The sequence below is a fragment of the Lactuca virosa genome, chromosome 5 (genome assembly GCF_052849685.1).
Source record: "Lactuca virosa cultivar CGN04683 chromosome 5, Lactuca_virosa_CGN04683_v6, whole genome shotgun sequence".
NCBI classification, from domain to species: Eukaryota; Viridiplantae; Streptophyta; class Magnoliopsida; order Asterales; family Asteraceae; genus Lactuca; species Lactuca virosa.
Genome location: NC_136430.1, coordinates 397,098,298 through 397,113,666, shown reverse-complemented (window position 1 = coordinate 397,113,666; position 15,369 = coordinate 397,098,298). Strand labels below are relative to the sequence as shown.

The window sequence follows — 15,369 nt, the reverse complement described above, 5'->3', positions numbered from 1 at the left end:
TATAGATTATAAAGTTATATAATTTCACGTATTTATTTAAATCAACGATAATAATTTTATATAATTAAAAAAAATATTTTTTAGTTAGTAATTTATTTAAAATAATTAGTTAATAATTTTAAACTTTATTATAAAAATTTATCTAATTTCGTAACAGTATTCCAATTGTTATTGTTATCCTATTTAATAAATGAAGGTTTTTTTTGGCACATGTCATCTTCTCCTTCATTTTGACGCTTGTTATTTTGTGAGAGTTTTAGAATTTTTATTTTCCACTTGCCATTTTTTAGTGATTTCTATTTTCTTAAAATAAAATTCCATAAAATTGTAATAGGTTCTATAAGGAAATAAAATCATCCTATTAATTTGATAATAAATTCTCATAAATACTTCAAACGATTTAATTTCTTTTGCAAATATTTATTTGATAATAAATTTTCATAAATACTCCAAACGATTTAATTTCTTTTGCAAATGTTCCAAAAGATTACATTCTGTTATGTAAAGTATTACTTTATAAAATATTTCATGTTTTTATATTAATATTAAATTTTAATTTTTAATAAACTCATATAATACGGGTATCATACCTAGTAAAATAATACATTATGCTTAAAAATAGTCGTTCATTTTTCATAACTAATTAATAGCAAGCCCTTCACCCTTGACGGTCCCCGACCAACATGAATTCTCCATTACCAAGAGCTCCGCCTTCTTCTCTACCTCATCCTTTCTCCTTTCAATTTCCTCCATCGACTTTTAATTTCACTTCTCTTTTGCTCATTCCCCCAAAACCATCCCACTTTATCATTTCTGCAACAACAAACCAAACAATCACACCATCACCATATTCTCTCAAACTTAATTCTCATTTGATAAGCAAAGATGGGTTCCTCCCAAATGAGCGATACAGAAGCAAAAGTGTCAAAGATTTGGCAGGTAGCATCAAAGATGGAAACATTGAAACCCTAGCCGAGTTTAATCATCTGTTTAAGAGTTTGGTTTTGGCAGACGAGGTGGATCTTGCGTATAAATTGTACTCTACCTTATCGAATTATGACTTCTCTGCAGATAGTTTGACTTTTTCGATTCTTGTTCATTGTTGCTGCAAGAGAAATGACCCAATGGAAGCTAAAAAAGTTTTGGAACATATGATTGAAAGTGGGTTTGAATCCCCTAAAGTCAAAACCTTTACTCAACTTATCAATTTACTTTGCAAAAAGGGAAAGTTAAAGCAGGCATTTGAAGTGTTTGAGATCATGGGTAAGGTGAAATGCGATCCCACAATCAACACATACAATTGTTTGTTGAAAGGGCTGTGTTATGTGGGTAAAGTTGAAGAAGCTAATGAATTGCTATCAAAAATCAAGAAATCTTGGAAAGAACAGAGAGATGGGCGTTTGCAGCCCGATGTTTATACTTACACCGCAGTTATGGATGGATTTTGCAAAGTGGGAAGATCAGATGAAGCTTTAGAATTGCTTAATGAAGCAATTGAGATGGGATTAACCCCAAGTATAGTGACTTATAATACCATATTCAATGGTTACTTTAAGGAAGGTAGACCAATGGAGGGTTTTGGTTTACTGAAGCAAATGAAAGAGAGAAATTGCACTCCAGACTATGTTAGTTACAGCACCTTATTACATGGACTGTTACAATGGGGAGAGATTAAAGCAGCTGTTAGGGTTTACAAAGAGATGTTAGACACAGGATTCAACGTCGATGAGAGAATGATGAACACATTGTTAAGAGGAATATGCAGGAGGTCGAGGAAGGAAAAAGAGTTATTGGAAGATGCCTACCAAGTGTTTGATGAAATGTCTAAAAGAGGTTGTGATATCGACCCTTGTGCTTATGAGCTAGTGATTGAAGCTTTTTGCAATGGAAATGAAATGGACAAGGCTTTTGTGAATTTGTGTGAAATGATAAAGATGGAGTTGTCTCCAAGAACATTCACTTTGAACATAGTTGTTAGAGGACTCTGTGTTGAGGAGAAGATTGAAAAAGCAATGTTAGTTTTGGTTTTAGCGTGTAGAAGAACAAGTGAAATGTTTGATAAAGTCGCTTTTGATGTCTTAATTAATGAGACGAATCGACAAGGCATGGTTAAGACTGCTAGTTGTGTGTACTGTGTTGCACTGAAAAACGGAGTAATCCCATCAAGGAAGCCTAGGCGATGATGTTTTTTGTACTCTTTTCAAATAGGGTTAAGTGTTAATTTAAAATTTATGTAACGAAATTTATATTTTTTTCTTAGTATATGTAACATGGTTTTTTTTTTTTTTTTTTCAAAGGTCTCAAATCTCTATATATATTAAAAGAGAAACTTGATTACATCATCTTCAACAATCAAGTCCATTGATTGACTTTCCTCTATAGTTTTCCATCTTTGGATCAATTTGATGATGTCATCCTCACAATGTTAATAGGATTTTTTAAATCTTTTCAGAATGTTGATTAAGGAAATAATTATTTTTTCGAATTCCAACATTTATGATTAAAATATTAATTAAGGAAATAATATCTTTAAATCATTCAAAATCGTTGACCTTTATAAATTCAAAAGGGGAAAATACAAATCTAGCTAAAATCTTTAATTACTTAACAAAAATTAGCCAAAAAAAACCAGTTAGCCAAAAATAGCCGACAAAAGAGTAGTCAACTGTAGGTTGACTACTGTTTCGCCAAATCGTCTACTGTTTCGTTTTTGTATAATTTTTTTTTTCATTTTTAGGATACAAAACCGTAGGTTTTTAAAAACCTACGGTTTCCCCAAAACAGTAGTTAAAACCCCCAAAACAGTAGATTTAAAAAAAAAAAACGTATTTTTTCACCCAAAACCGTAGGTTTTAAGAAACCTACGGTTTTGTATCCTAAAAATGAAAAAAAAAATTATACAAAACACGAAACAGTAGACGAATATCGAAACCTACGGTTTTGTGGGCTATAATTGGACATTTACTAATTTTTGGCTATAAATTGCTAATGACTTCCTTAATTTGGCTAGATTAGTAATTGCCCCAATTCAAAATCATCATTTAATCAAACCTCATTAAATATGCATCTAATTCATCTATTTTTGACAATTCTTTGAAATTAATATAAAATCACGCCTCATGTTTTCCAATTATCTCTTGAAAATCATTAATCAACTCTCATTCCTTATTATCTTCACCAATATCATCTTTTGAAATACTAAATAATAGATAAACATATTGTCTCCAATTTAAAGTAGATTTTAAACGATTTTGTTCTCATTGTCCTTGTTTTGAAAATTATAAATAATTCTCACATTTCTCATTTTCTCCTTCACATGTATGTTCTTATATCAATGCACTACAGAAAATTGAACAAAACAATACATCAACTTTCACATCAGTTTTATTATGAATCTTCAAGGTATGTCATTCTCCGCGTGTGCTTTTTAACATGTTTATGTGTTGTGTTTCCCTTTGTTGGTACCTCTTATATGTGTCAACTAACTATTTGTAATTGTTCTCAGAGAAACCTGCATAAAAAGATTTACAACTTCATAAAAATATTAACAACTTCATCTTCTTTATATAAAGCAAAGTGTCGAATTTCTTCATCTATACACATTTATATTGACTCTTATAGATAAGTTTAGACCCCATATAAGTGAAATATAGAAAATCATAGGTACATGAATATATTTAGATTTCTATAAACATTTAGAATTCGTATAATCATTTGTTATGTTATGAGATCCATCTATGAATTTTCTAATCTCTCAAACCTGATATATATCAAGCAAAAATAGCTAATCCACATCATGCAAATTCAAATTAACATGTGTATGTGTTGTGTTTCTCTTTGTTAGTACCTCTTATATGTGTTAACTAACTATTTGTAAATGTTCTCAGTGAATCCGTTCATTACCCACTGCATAAATTCAAATAATTAAAATATATATTGTTAACAACATGTGTTATTCAGTTTGATACTTTTGCATGCAAACTTAGCAACCAAAGTCTGAGGTTTTTTCTTTTACTTTGAATTATTATTCTTTCTATTTCTCTTCTAATTTCAATAATGGAATATTGGAATTTATTGTTTTATATCGTGTCTTGACAATAATAGAATCTCACGACCGTAAAAGTTGTATTTTATCTGCTTATCAAATAGTAGTAAAATAGTTATTAAGAAAACAACTTAACTAAGATTTTATTTAAATAGTATCTGTTTTTTCTTAGTCTCATAATTATCTCTAATAGTTTTGTGTTTCTCTTTACAGAAGGCGTAATGGCACATAACAGTGGCAATGAAGTCGTCTTTGATAGTCTTGCTACATAGATTCCTCGAAGGAATCATAGAAGACTCATATTCAAGTAGTCATGGTTTGGAAGCAGACTTACAAAAACAACCAAAAATGGTGAAAAGCTTGGACATGATTTTAATGGACCAGCAGGTGCGATTTTACTAAATTAAAATAAAGTTATATTTTAATTTTTTTTCAATAAAACAACATTGGTTATCACCTACAAGACACTAAAATACATGCAACAATCAAAAAAAATCTCATCAATGCATTTCAAGCCCTGTTCGATAAAGGAGCTGTTAAGGAAATCACTAAATTGGTATAGCTAGGAACGAAGGAGATTACATGTAAATAGCTACTCAATGCATGACATTTATTCTAATTTATATTAAGAATGGATTTCATTAGTTAAATTATCATGTGTCACTTAAAATAGGATTAAAGACTACACGATTCCACCCAACTTTCAATTCCTACATTTAAGGAGATTTTCATCAAAGTTTCCATTTATTTTTCTTAAAACATAAACCTTATGACATCAAACAATTAGGGTCATTAATTGTGTTTCCTTTATAGGTTTCCACCATCGGATCAATTTGATGATGTTATCCTGACCGAAAGGAATTAAAATATTTTAATCTGACAATTATGATTAAAATGTTAATTAATGAACTAGTATCTTTAAATACTTTCAAAATCGTTGACCCTTATAAAGTTTAAAACCATGATTTAATAATAAATCTCATTAAATATGCATCATTACATATGCATCTTTTCTTGTCTTGTTCGGTTGCAGTGCAGGTTTGGAGACGGGTTGGCCATTGGTTAGATTTAGATATTCAAGATTTTTCTTCTAGCTTGTTTTTTCCTCTAGCTAGTTTTTTCCTCTAGCTTCTTGCTAGTGTGTTTTTGTTTTTGTTTTATAAAATGTGCTGCAGTTCTAAAAAAAATATGCATCTAATACGTCTATTTTTGACAATTATTTTGAATTTAATTTAAAATCATGCCACTGTAAAGCCTTTGAGTTTGTGAAATTTTAAACAAGATTTCTGTTAAAGAAGGTAATTCAAATTTCGAAAAATAAATAACTTTTTTCAGCTAATAATCCATAATTAACTTAAATTCATAACCTACCATCTAATAATTCGTTTCTTCTGCACCTTTTAGATGATTTGCATATGATTTAGTCTCTTATCATTAAATCTTAAATCATTGTAATTGTTTCCATATTAAAATTTCAATATTATATATATATATATATATATATATATATATATATATATATATATATATGTGTGTGTGTGTGTGATTTCCTATTTATTTCATTATTCATATCAGTTACCGAATTACTTTTGTTGTTTTTCAAATCCTTTCATCTACATAATCATAATCGACGACACCAACATCTACATAAGGTTAGCAAACTGATTTCGCTTATTGACTTTCTTTTGTTGGCTGTTAATGTGTTTAATTACATGTATGTATGTGATGTTGTTTTACAAAGTTTCTTTCGATTGCACATCAGTTGATTACTGAATTTACAAAGTGTTTGCTTTTTTCCTTTTTTTTTGGGGGTTAACATTTTTTGAATTATATTTCCTCTTCCTTCACAATCTATCATCTAACTTTGTTTGGCCAATGCTATTTGGTTTTGGGCTGAATAGATTTGCAAATTGTTTTTTTTTTGTTGGGGGGGTTAAACATTTTCCTTCATTAAAACAAGATTTATGTTGGCAACAATCATTGTCTATATGAAGAAGCATTTTTTTTAAAATTAGACATAAATTGAGAATTAGGAACATTTATCTGCTTCTTGTCATTCAAATTGCAATAGAATAATGGCATAAAATGACTATGATGGAGTATATCGATCTATTAGGAAACAGTACATGGGCATTTCCGTTGATTTTGACGCAATAACACACATTAATCCTTTGCTTTGGGTCCTTTTTGCTGACTGATTTGGTTAGTTTTAGATTCCTTGGTGAAAATTTGGTGTTTTTTTTTTTGGCTTGGTGCAAGTGTATGACTTTTGTTTTGTTTTTTGTTTTGTTTTGTTTTTTTAAATTTATAGCAAAGTACTTTGCTATTTGCGTATTCGTCTTTATAAAGCAAAAAAGTTTTTATTTTTTGGTTTATGCGAGATTCAGTCTTAAAGTAATTATTTTTGTTAAACTGAAATAACAAAATGTTTTATTCTAAAATTCTAAAAATATGATTAGAGACATTTTTAGCTATTTGGCAATGTTTAGGTTTAAAAATACAAAACTTGATCAGGGGCATTTTAGTAATTTGACAAAGTTTTAATCTAAACTTGCATATGATGTTTTGAAAATATCATGCTGAAAAGTTTATGATTGAGAAATTGAACCTGAAAATATCATAACAATATATATATATATATATATTAGTTTTAACTAACAATTATGATAAAACATCTATCTTTTTAAATTAATAGATTTTTGTGAAACATTTATTAGTTAATACGATTAGTTATTACAATTAGTTATAACTAAAGATGAAATTACGTTTAATATATGTTGATTATTTGAAATTTTATTAACATTTAAAAAATGAATGAATTTTTAAATGATTTAACTTTTATTTTATCGATATTATTTAATTATAACTCGAGAGATATGTTAAGATTCTAATTAAATATGATATGATGTCATTTTTTTTATTTTAATGAAAATATTGTAAAATCCTTATTAATTTTGGTATGATGTTGAATATTTTTGGTATAATTTTTTACATGTATATTATATTATAACTTTAATTAATTTTAATAAAATAGAAATTAACTATCTTTGGAATTGATACTAATTACAAAAATGTCATTTTTATATATTAAATATGATTATGATTTTTTTTAATTATTATGTTATAAGAATCCGATTAATTTTGGTATGATTTTAAAATATTTTTGTATGTTCTTATTATATTTTTAGGTTGATTTAATAGCAAATAATATATAATCTATTTATGCATCCTTTGAAATTAAGTATAGAAATGATTTTGTTGACAGTATAATATATGGGTAATAATTTTCAAAATTGTCTTTAAATTTCTTCTATATATTGTATATGACTTCCTTAATGATTACTTTTATTCACTGTGAACATTAAAACTCTCTAACATCGGAATCAGAAGACCGAGAAATTCACGGGGTTAGTGATTCCATTCTTTTTATGTATACAATATCAATTTTTTACTTGACACACGTTGAAAGATGACTATTACCTCCTGTTTTGCTTATTACTTGTCAATTCGACTTATCAGATCACTTGAATTCATCAAATCAATAATGGAATACACTTCGGGCAATAAAAGTAATGATGCACAAGATCACTCATCCATCGTATATGATTTACATCTTATTGTCTAACAATGACATTTTGTGATTTAATGTATATTTAGAATAATTTTTAGTGATATATGCACATTCTATTATTAATGATTTCAACTTCTATGCATCGAGGTTTATCAAGTTTGATGGAAAATTAAGATATTTTTCTATAGGTAGAGATCGTTGGTGGGGTATTTGGGTTTTCATTCAAAATCGGTAGGTTAAAATAGATGTTAGTAATTACAATGCCGGTGTACATGAATGCTGAGATTATCAAAACAATCTCCTTAATTTTTTTTAAAAGAAATAAGATTAAGTATGTCGTTCCGACACATCGTTCTCATGAAGTATTTTCATTTCGTTCAGATTTTGAGATAGTGAATATGTCAAGTAGAAATATATTTTAATCGTCTACTCATGTTTTATTTTTTTTAATGATATTAATTTTTTTATGTTATTTTATCATAGCTTTTTATTGTGTCGGCTTTTTATAACTTTATATGAATTTTTTTATACGTTCTCCACGTTAAACGCGGGTCATAATCTAGTTGATAGAATATAAAAGTATCTCTAATGGTAGTTTTTTTAAGTTAGATATTAATAATCAATTTCAATATTAGTTTATCGTCGTCGTCGTCGTCGTCGTCGTCGTCGTCGTCGTCGTCGTCGTCGTCGTCGTCGTCGTCGTCGTCGTCGTCGTCGTCGTCAGAGTGAATTGTTTTTTGGGTCGCTAATATAAAATGGTTATATTTTTGAGATTTATGTGCGACACAATTAGCCATTTTTAATTAACAATGTTCAATTTTAGTATGTTATTTTATTTAATGCAAAGTTTTATATTTGACTAATTATTTTATTTTATTATTATTTTAATCTACATTATTAAATATTAAATTCGTAATTGATTATATGATATTTTCATCGTTTTTATTTTAGTAACTATAAACATAATAACTTTATCAAAATTTTAACTAAAAAAACGACCCAACATTTTTTTTATGTTGTTTGTTTGTGGTATTTTATGTCTATAAAATGAAGGCTAGTAACTAGGATCAAGGACTAGGAAGGGAAGCTCTTTTTGTCACCGCTCGGGTTGCAGCACTGGTTGTTAGCGGAGAAGACCAGGGAGAAAGATATTTTTTTGGTGTTACTATATGTCAAAATAACTTATAGCCTCGCAATACTATCTCATATCTTTTTTTCTCTAACTATGTTCGGCGATGTTATCGAGCAAATTGTGTATCATCAAATGTTGTGCAACGAACATGTGACATCCCCAAATTTCTCGGCCAGAAAAGACCGATTTAGTTTATTTTAGAATAAAATCAGAGTAATCTTCCAAAAGATGTTGCGGAAATTGTCCTCAAAACAAAATATGATAAAAATTTATCAAAGCATTTCTTAAAGAAATGTATTTTCATTATATAACAAAATTTCGGGATGTCATGTTCCGATACAGACCAAAAGCATAAACAGTACATTATAAGTAGGCTTGTCAATCGTGTCGTGTTCGGGTTGGCGTGTCGCGGGTTGGCGGGTCAAAATATGTCAACCCAAACACGACCCGTTTAAATATACAGGTCACGGGTTGGCGGGTTTGGAACATAAACTCATATATGACTCGCCAACCCATTTATTTATACGGGTTCACAGGTTGGCGGGTTCGTGGGTCAGATTCCATAAATAAAATTGACAATTAAACATGAATAAATTCTTGATGGTTGATGCAAACATATCTGAATTTTAGATACTTAAGTCTTAAACATCCAAATGAAAATTAAAAACATTCATAGAAACATGTTCAAACTAAACATTAATACAAACATAGATAATTCAAGTGCTAAAGTAATAGCCACAATTCCCATTTTCTTCTCCCAAAAAACAAAGTCAATTCTCCAACACCATTTCGATACCTGATTTTGATCACAGAGTAATAGAGGGGAGAGTGGGACTGTGGGAGACCGGGACACTAGAAGTCTGGAAGAGGGAGATACGCTCATACGCAATTTGATTTTGAGAAGCACACGTCAAAATGTTAAAACAGTCAAATGGTCTATGAATCAATGGTATATATTATATAATACTTATTAAATCATAATACTTGATACATAAATACATTTAAAAATAAAATAATTTTTTTTATTAAAAATATAAACGGGTTGGCGGGTCAACCCGTTTATTTTTTAGAAACCCATATATGACCCGTTTAATAAACGGTTTGGTGGGTTGACGGGTTAGCGGGTTGGCGGGTTGAAAAACTCAACTCAAACCAATTTATTTCGTGTCGTGTCGCGGGTCGTGTCGAGAAGTGCCAGCCCTAATTATAAGCCTTACAACAGCTATTTACATCTACTGACATATAATCCAAAAATCTCTCGTCATCATCCAACTATGCTCTGGGTCCACAACCTGTAATATAAAAAGGTGAGTGGGTTAGGCTTGGGAGTCCGGTGAGCATATATGGTTTTCAACCCACAATAAATAAATTTATTAATTTTCATCAACCAACAATAAATTTATTAATTTCATCAACCAATAATAAATTTATTAATTTCATCAATCAACAATAACCCTGATTACCCGTTCCCGTTATCTTCTTTATTCTTAAAGATCTTAAGAACCATCTGTCCTTCATTCATTCATTCCTAAGGATTGTCTTAAGGAATAGGCATGAAGTCCATCACTGCCAGGGTTCTTAAATTACAACTGATGAACACGTAGTTTAAAACATCTGGTAAACACTCAGTTCAAAAATACTTAATGAACACCTAGTGAACACTTAGTTCAAAAGTACCTGATGAACACATAGTTCAAAAACACCGGATCTAAAATTTACCTCTTTACCTAATTCATACTCCCAGATCGGGTATATCTGATCCATACTCTCGGATCAATAACTGTGCCCATTCCATACTCTCGGACTAGGGACAATTAACTATGTCTCAATCGATACTCCCATATTAATAAGAAATAACTATATCTTAATCCATACTCCCGGATTAATAACAAATAACTTATGTCTTAATCCATTCTCCCGGATTAATAACAAATAACTTATGTCTTAATCCATACTCCCAGATTAATAACAAATAACTATGTCATGTCCATACTCTCGGACTAAGGACAATTGACTAAGTCTAATCCATACTCTCGAAAAATATCTACATGTTACGAGCCTGTTAGCGTTCCACTGGACTGTCTAGAAAAGTCCGTGGTCGTCATCTATATTCCGCTAGATGACTGGAACATCGTCAACATCGAGACCTCTCATCATTTTGTTTCATCACATATCAACTAATTCATCTACTCATGTTATACTCAACATATTTGTAGATAAGAATACATATACAGTTTAAAACCTGTATAAAACATCCATTCAACATCCATTTCAAATAAACAAACATCATATATACACATAGCACGTATTTTATATAAAATACTTCATATCTATGTGTAAGATGAAAGTGACTATACACTTACTTGATAAGACGGCGGTTGGGAAGCACTTCGTCCCTTAATATAATCTTTTTCAATGAAACCGGGATGTTTTCTTAAAAACCGGGCTTCACGCGGGAAGAGTTTCGTCTCGAAAAACTCTTTTCTCGGGATCTTCGGGCTCTCCGGGGCTTGCTTACGATGCTAGGATGATATTATAGGCTTGGGGGGTTTTAGTGTAGCTTGGAAGAGAGTAGAAGGGTGAAAGAAGTAAAATTTTCTAAACAAAATCGGGCAGCCTCACATCCTATTTATAGGGGACCAAAGCACCTAATTATGCCAGGCGTAATTCTTCGGTACGCGGGGCGTACTGCCTTGCAAATCTCTTCGTTGGGCGTAACTTTGTACGCTGGGCGTACGAAGTGGATCAGCTCGGACGCGTCAAGGCTACGACACGTGTATCTCATGCGAAGGAGTAGGGGGGGGGGGGTGACGGACTCCAGATCACTTACACGAGTACGCTGGGCGTATTCCTTCGGACCAGTCTTGAAGTTTGTGCCCAGAACTTCAAAAATTCGTAACTTTCGCATACGAACTCCGTTTTTGACGTTCTTTATATCCATGCGTAGGTGAAATTATGCTCTACAACTTTCTCTTAGACTCCGTCGGCTAATTTTGACTTTATTTTTAAAGTTATATTTTTAATAGGCTGGGACAGGAAAAGTTCGTTAAAAATTCATAACTTTTTCATCCGACGTCCGTTTTCATCTGTCTTTTTACCGTTGAACTACTATCAACAAGATCTTCGATTTCGTTTAGGTTGTTTCGGCTAAAAATCACTTGATCTAAAGTTCGAGTTTCGGGCTGCATACTGCTAAGCCGAAACTTAGAAAAATCAAAACTTTCTCATACGAAGTCAGATTTGGGCATTCCTTTTATGCACACTCTCGGTTTAACGAACACTACGACATTCGTTTAGATCACTAATGCTAAAAATCACTTTATCGTAAATTCACTTTTTACGTCACACAGCGTCGTGCTGGTTCTGTCGCGAAACTTCGACAGGTGATAACTTTTTCGTTATAACTCGGATTTCAGTATTCTTTATATCTCCAGAATCCTTATTTCAACCACTACAACTTTCTTCATAGATATCGGCTATATCTAACATTTTACTTTCGAAACTTATTTTTATCCTTAATTTATTATATCATAATAATTAAGTATAAAACACATAAATTCACATAATTCATTCTTATTACTTCAAAACACGTTATAATAGTTGACCTAAACTATTATATCGTCTTTAATGATTAGCCCAGAAACACGGGCATTACAGAACAACTTGTGTATCAACAAAACAAATAAACGGCGGATAACTAGTATATCATCAAATGTTATGTGTTGTATAAAAGCAAAATATGGACTCCACATTTCTTAGTTTTTATATAATTTCATGTATTGTGATATAATGTTTTAATTTCATGTATTCAGTTATTCATTTTAATTTTATAAATATTATAAATGTTTAAAATTAACAAATTATGTTAAGGGAATTCTTAACATATTTCATAAAGATGAGGAAAATTGGTTAATTTTATTCAAAAAAAAAAGCTTTTAAAAGTAGTCAATGATCAAAAATGATTTAAGCTAATAACATTTTGTTTTATAAAATTAATGTAAAGAAAATACGACAAAACAACAAAACTATAAATTAAGTTGATGATTGAAATGCTCTAATGTCTTATACATCATACACCCTATTTGAGAAACTTTGTACGAATATGTTAAAATATGTTAAAACATTTCACACTTTCCCTTTCCCAAATAGCAAAATGTAATCCATACTTTGGTATAGACATTTTGTCTCATATCCCATAATCGAGTTACGAACTTCCTCGTACTAAGTCCGTAATAGAATTTGTTGAATTAAAAAAATAATAACAATTTATATGCATATTTTGGAATGAAATATTTGAAAGAACATAAAAATACCATATCTGTGAATACAAATTGTAAACCATCCTAGTATGTGAATTATCACGTCTCAATGAAAATCTTAGCTATTGATGAGCAACCTAAACAAAAAACCAAAAATGAACTGTATCAAAACCTAATCGATTACATGTATATGATACGATCCTATCACTTCAATTCCAAAATATTTCATGAAATTACAAAACCTGAACCGAAAGCTTTATAGTCACTTTAGATTTTTTTGAACTACTAATCAAATCAATTCCTAAGTTATATGAATTGTTTTTCTCTTTTTTATTTTTTTAAATCGGTTCCTTTCTTCTTTATCCTACTGAAATCGATACCTACTAACCCTAAAAACTAAAAATAAATAAATAAAAATAAATAAAACCTAATTTGTTCTTCAAATAAGTTTAATCTCTCGTGTAGGTTTTAAAAGGCACGTTCGATTCATATTTTCAAAAATTAACTCACACCATCATCTCGTTACTTTAAAACTTGCATGTTTCATCCCTCTAGACATAAAAAGACAATTTTACCCTTATTTATTTCGTTTTTGATTTATTTTCTATTTATTAATTAATTAGTGGTTTGTTTATTTTAAAAATAATTATTTATTGCCTTTAATAAAACGAAACATGCCTTAAACCCTAAGCATGTCGTCTCTCTCCCCCATTTCTTCTTCAGTCCTCTCCACCAATACATCACTGCCGACTCCGACGACTTCAGGACAACTCTGGCCACTCCAGACACCTCCGACGATTCTATCAAACCCTCACCCGCAACACCCCAACCCACCCTTCCTACTCCCTTCTCTTTTTTCTTCTGTCCTCACTGAAACCATTCCATCTGACCAGGGCACAAGTCCATCACACATGATCGAAGAAGAGGGAGATTCAGATCGGAGAAGCAGGTTCAGATCGAACCCAAATCTTGTCCATCGAAGGTCCTCCTATACGGATGTGACGATGATGTGAACCCTAGATGATGCGACGATGGAAGCGTGCTGGTGGCGATGACGGCTCACAGGTGGCGTTGGTGGCTCACCGGTCGAATGAAGTGCAGATTTACTACCCCATCTTGTCATCTCCCTCGGTATCAAATCAGAGTTACAGGTTCACCGAATCAGGTCTGCTTCCAATTTAAGAACCCTAAATCCTTTGTTGATATCGAATTAAACATTGCCATGCTCTGATTCTTCTTTCGTGATTTGCTGGTGGGTTTTCGAACAGAGTCTGGTGGTGTTAACAGTAAATGTGCCTAGTTCGATGGTGGTTTGAATATATGTTGTTGCTCCGGTGAATGAGGTAGTGGTTTGTGGTTATTTTCGATGAAACATGTGAACTTTGAACAAATTAGTGGGTGTGGTGAAGTGAGGGGTGACGTTGGTGCTTCATTTTCCCGGTGAGGGGTGGCGATGGTACTTCGTTTTCCGATGGTGGTGTAGAATATCGGTGGTGGTGGTGGTGGTACGTCTTATCCAACAAAGTAAAAATTAATTAAAATAATTTTTAATAATTAAAAATATCAAAAATGTTCAAAATAATTGAAAAAAATAAAATAAAAATGGCATTATAGTTTTTTTTTATGTATCAAAATGGATGAAACATGTAAATTAAAACTAACGAGGGATGAACCGTACAACTTTTAACGACACGATGAACGGTCCGAGTTAATATTTAAAAATAAGGTTGAACGTGCTTTTCAACATCTGCACGAAAGACGATTCATATAATTTGTTTTTTATGAAGAGTTTGTAATGTCATTGTTTAGTGGATGGTACATTGGTTGAAGAAACGCTTATGTGATCATTGATGATGATGAGATTCCGTTATGAAGGGTTTATATTATTGCCTTGTAATTTGTTTTTTAAATTTGGTCCTAAATGGTCCTAAAACTGATTCTACCGATCCCAAAACCGAAATGAAACGGTACCAAATATGTACATATAGATCAACCTTTTGTCCTAAATTTGGTCTCTAGAAAAATTCGTAGCATCCCTAGTGGTCAACAACTAACTCGTGCCTAATCTTAACAAGGAAAAAAAACATTAAAAATATAGTATTAAAGTAAGTTGGTTTTTCATTTTTATTAAATGGACTTAAAGGGACAAGATATACTTCTATACTAGTGAGCTATATATGAATGTTTCTTTTTAAAAAAAAAATTATATAGAAATGCTTAATAGAGAAAGTCAAGAAAATAAGGTCTTCACATTAAGGTTTTCTTTCTTCTTCTTCTTCTTTTTTTTTTTTAATTATTTGCCCTTATTTATATTTTCCTTCAATTTCCAAACGTGTTGTTTTGTTCTCATATATCTTAACAA

At 30.9% G+C, this 15,369-nt stretch overlaps 1 protein-coding gene and 1 long non-coding RNA gene across 2 annotated transcripts; both read left to right on the top strand.

Moving 5' to 3' along the window:
- The first annotated feature begins 653 nt into the window (after positions 1–653).
- LOC145110899 (uncharacterized) lies at positions 654–2,289 on the top strand. Its single transcript, XM_079047213.1, has one exon. The coding sequence runs from the start codon at positions 684–686 to the stop codon at positions 2,181–2,183; it is 1,500 nt and encodes a 499-aa protein (XP_078903339.1). The 5' UTR covers positions 654–683; the 3' UTR covers positions 2,184–2,289.
- An 11,415-nt stretch (positions 2,290–13,704) lies between these two features.
- LOC145116652 (uncharacterized) lies at positions 13,705–14,917 on the top strand. Its single transcript, XR_013712236.1, has 2 exons — positions 13,705–14,172; positions 14,276–14,917. It is a non-coding gene; the product is annotated as an uncharacterized LOC145116652 (long non-coding RNA).
- The last annotated feature ends 452 nt before the right edge of the window (positions 14,918–15,369 follow it).

Excerpts from the sequence above, each read along its gene's own strand:
- LOC145110899 (XM_079047213.1), top strand. The coding sequence starts at position 684 with ATGAATTCTCCATTACCAAGAGCTCCGCCTTCTTCTCTACCTCATCCT.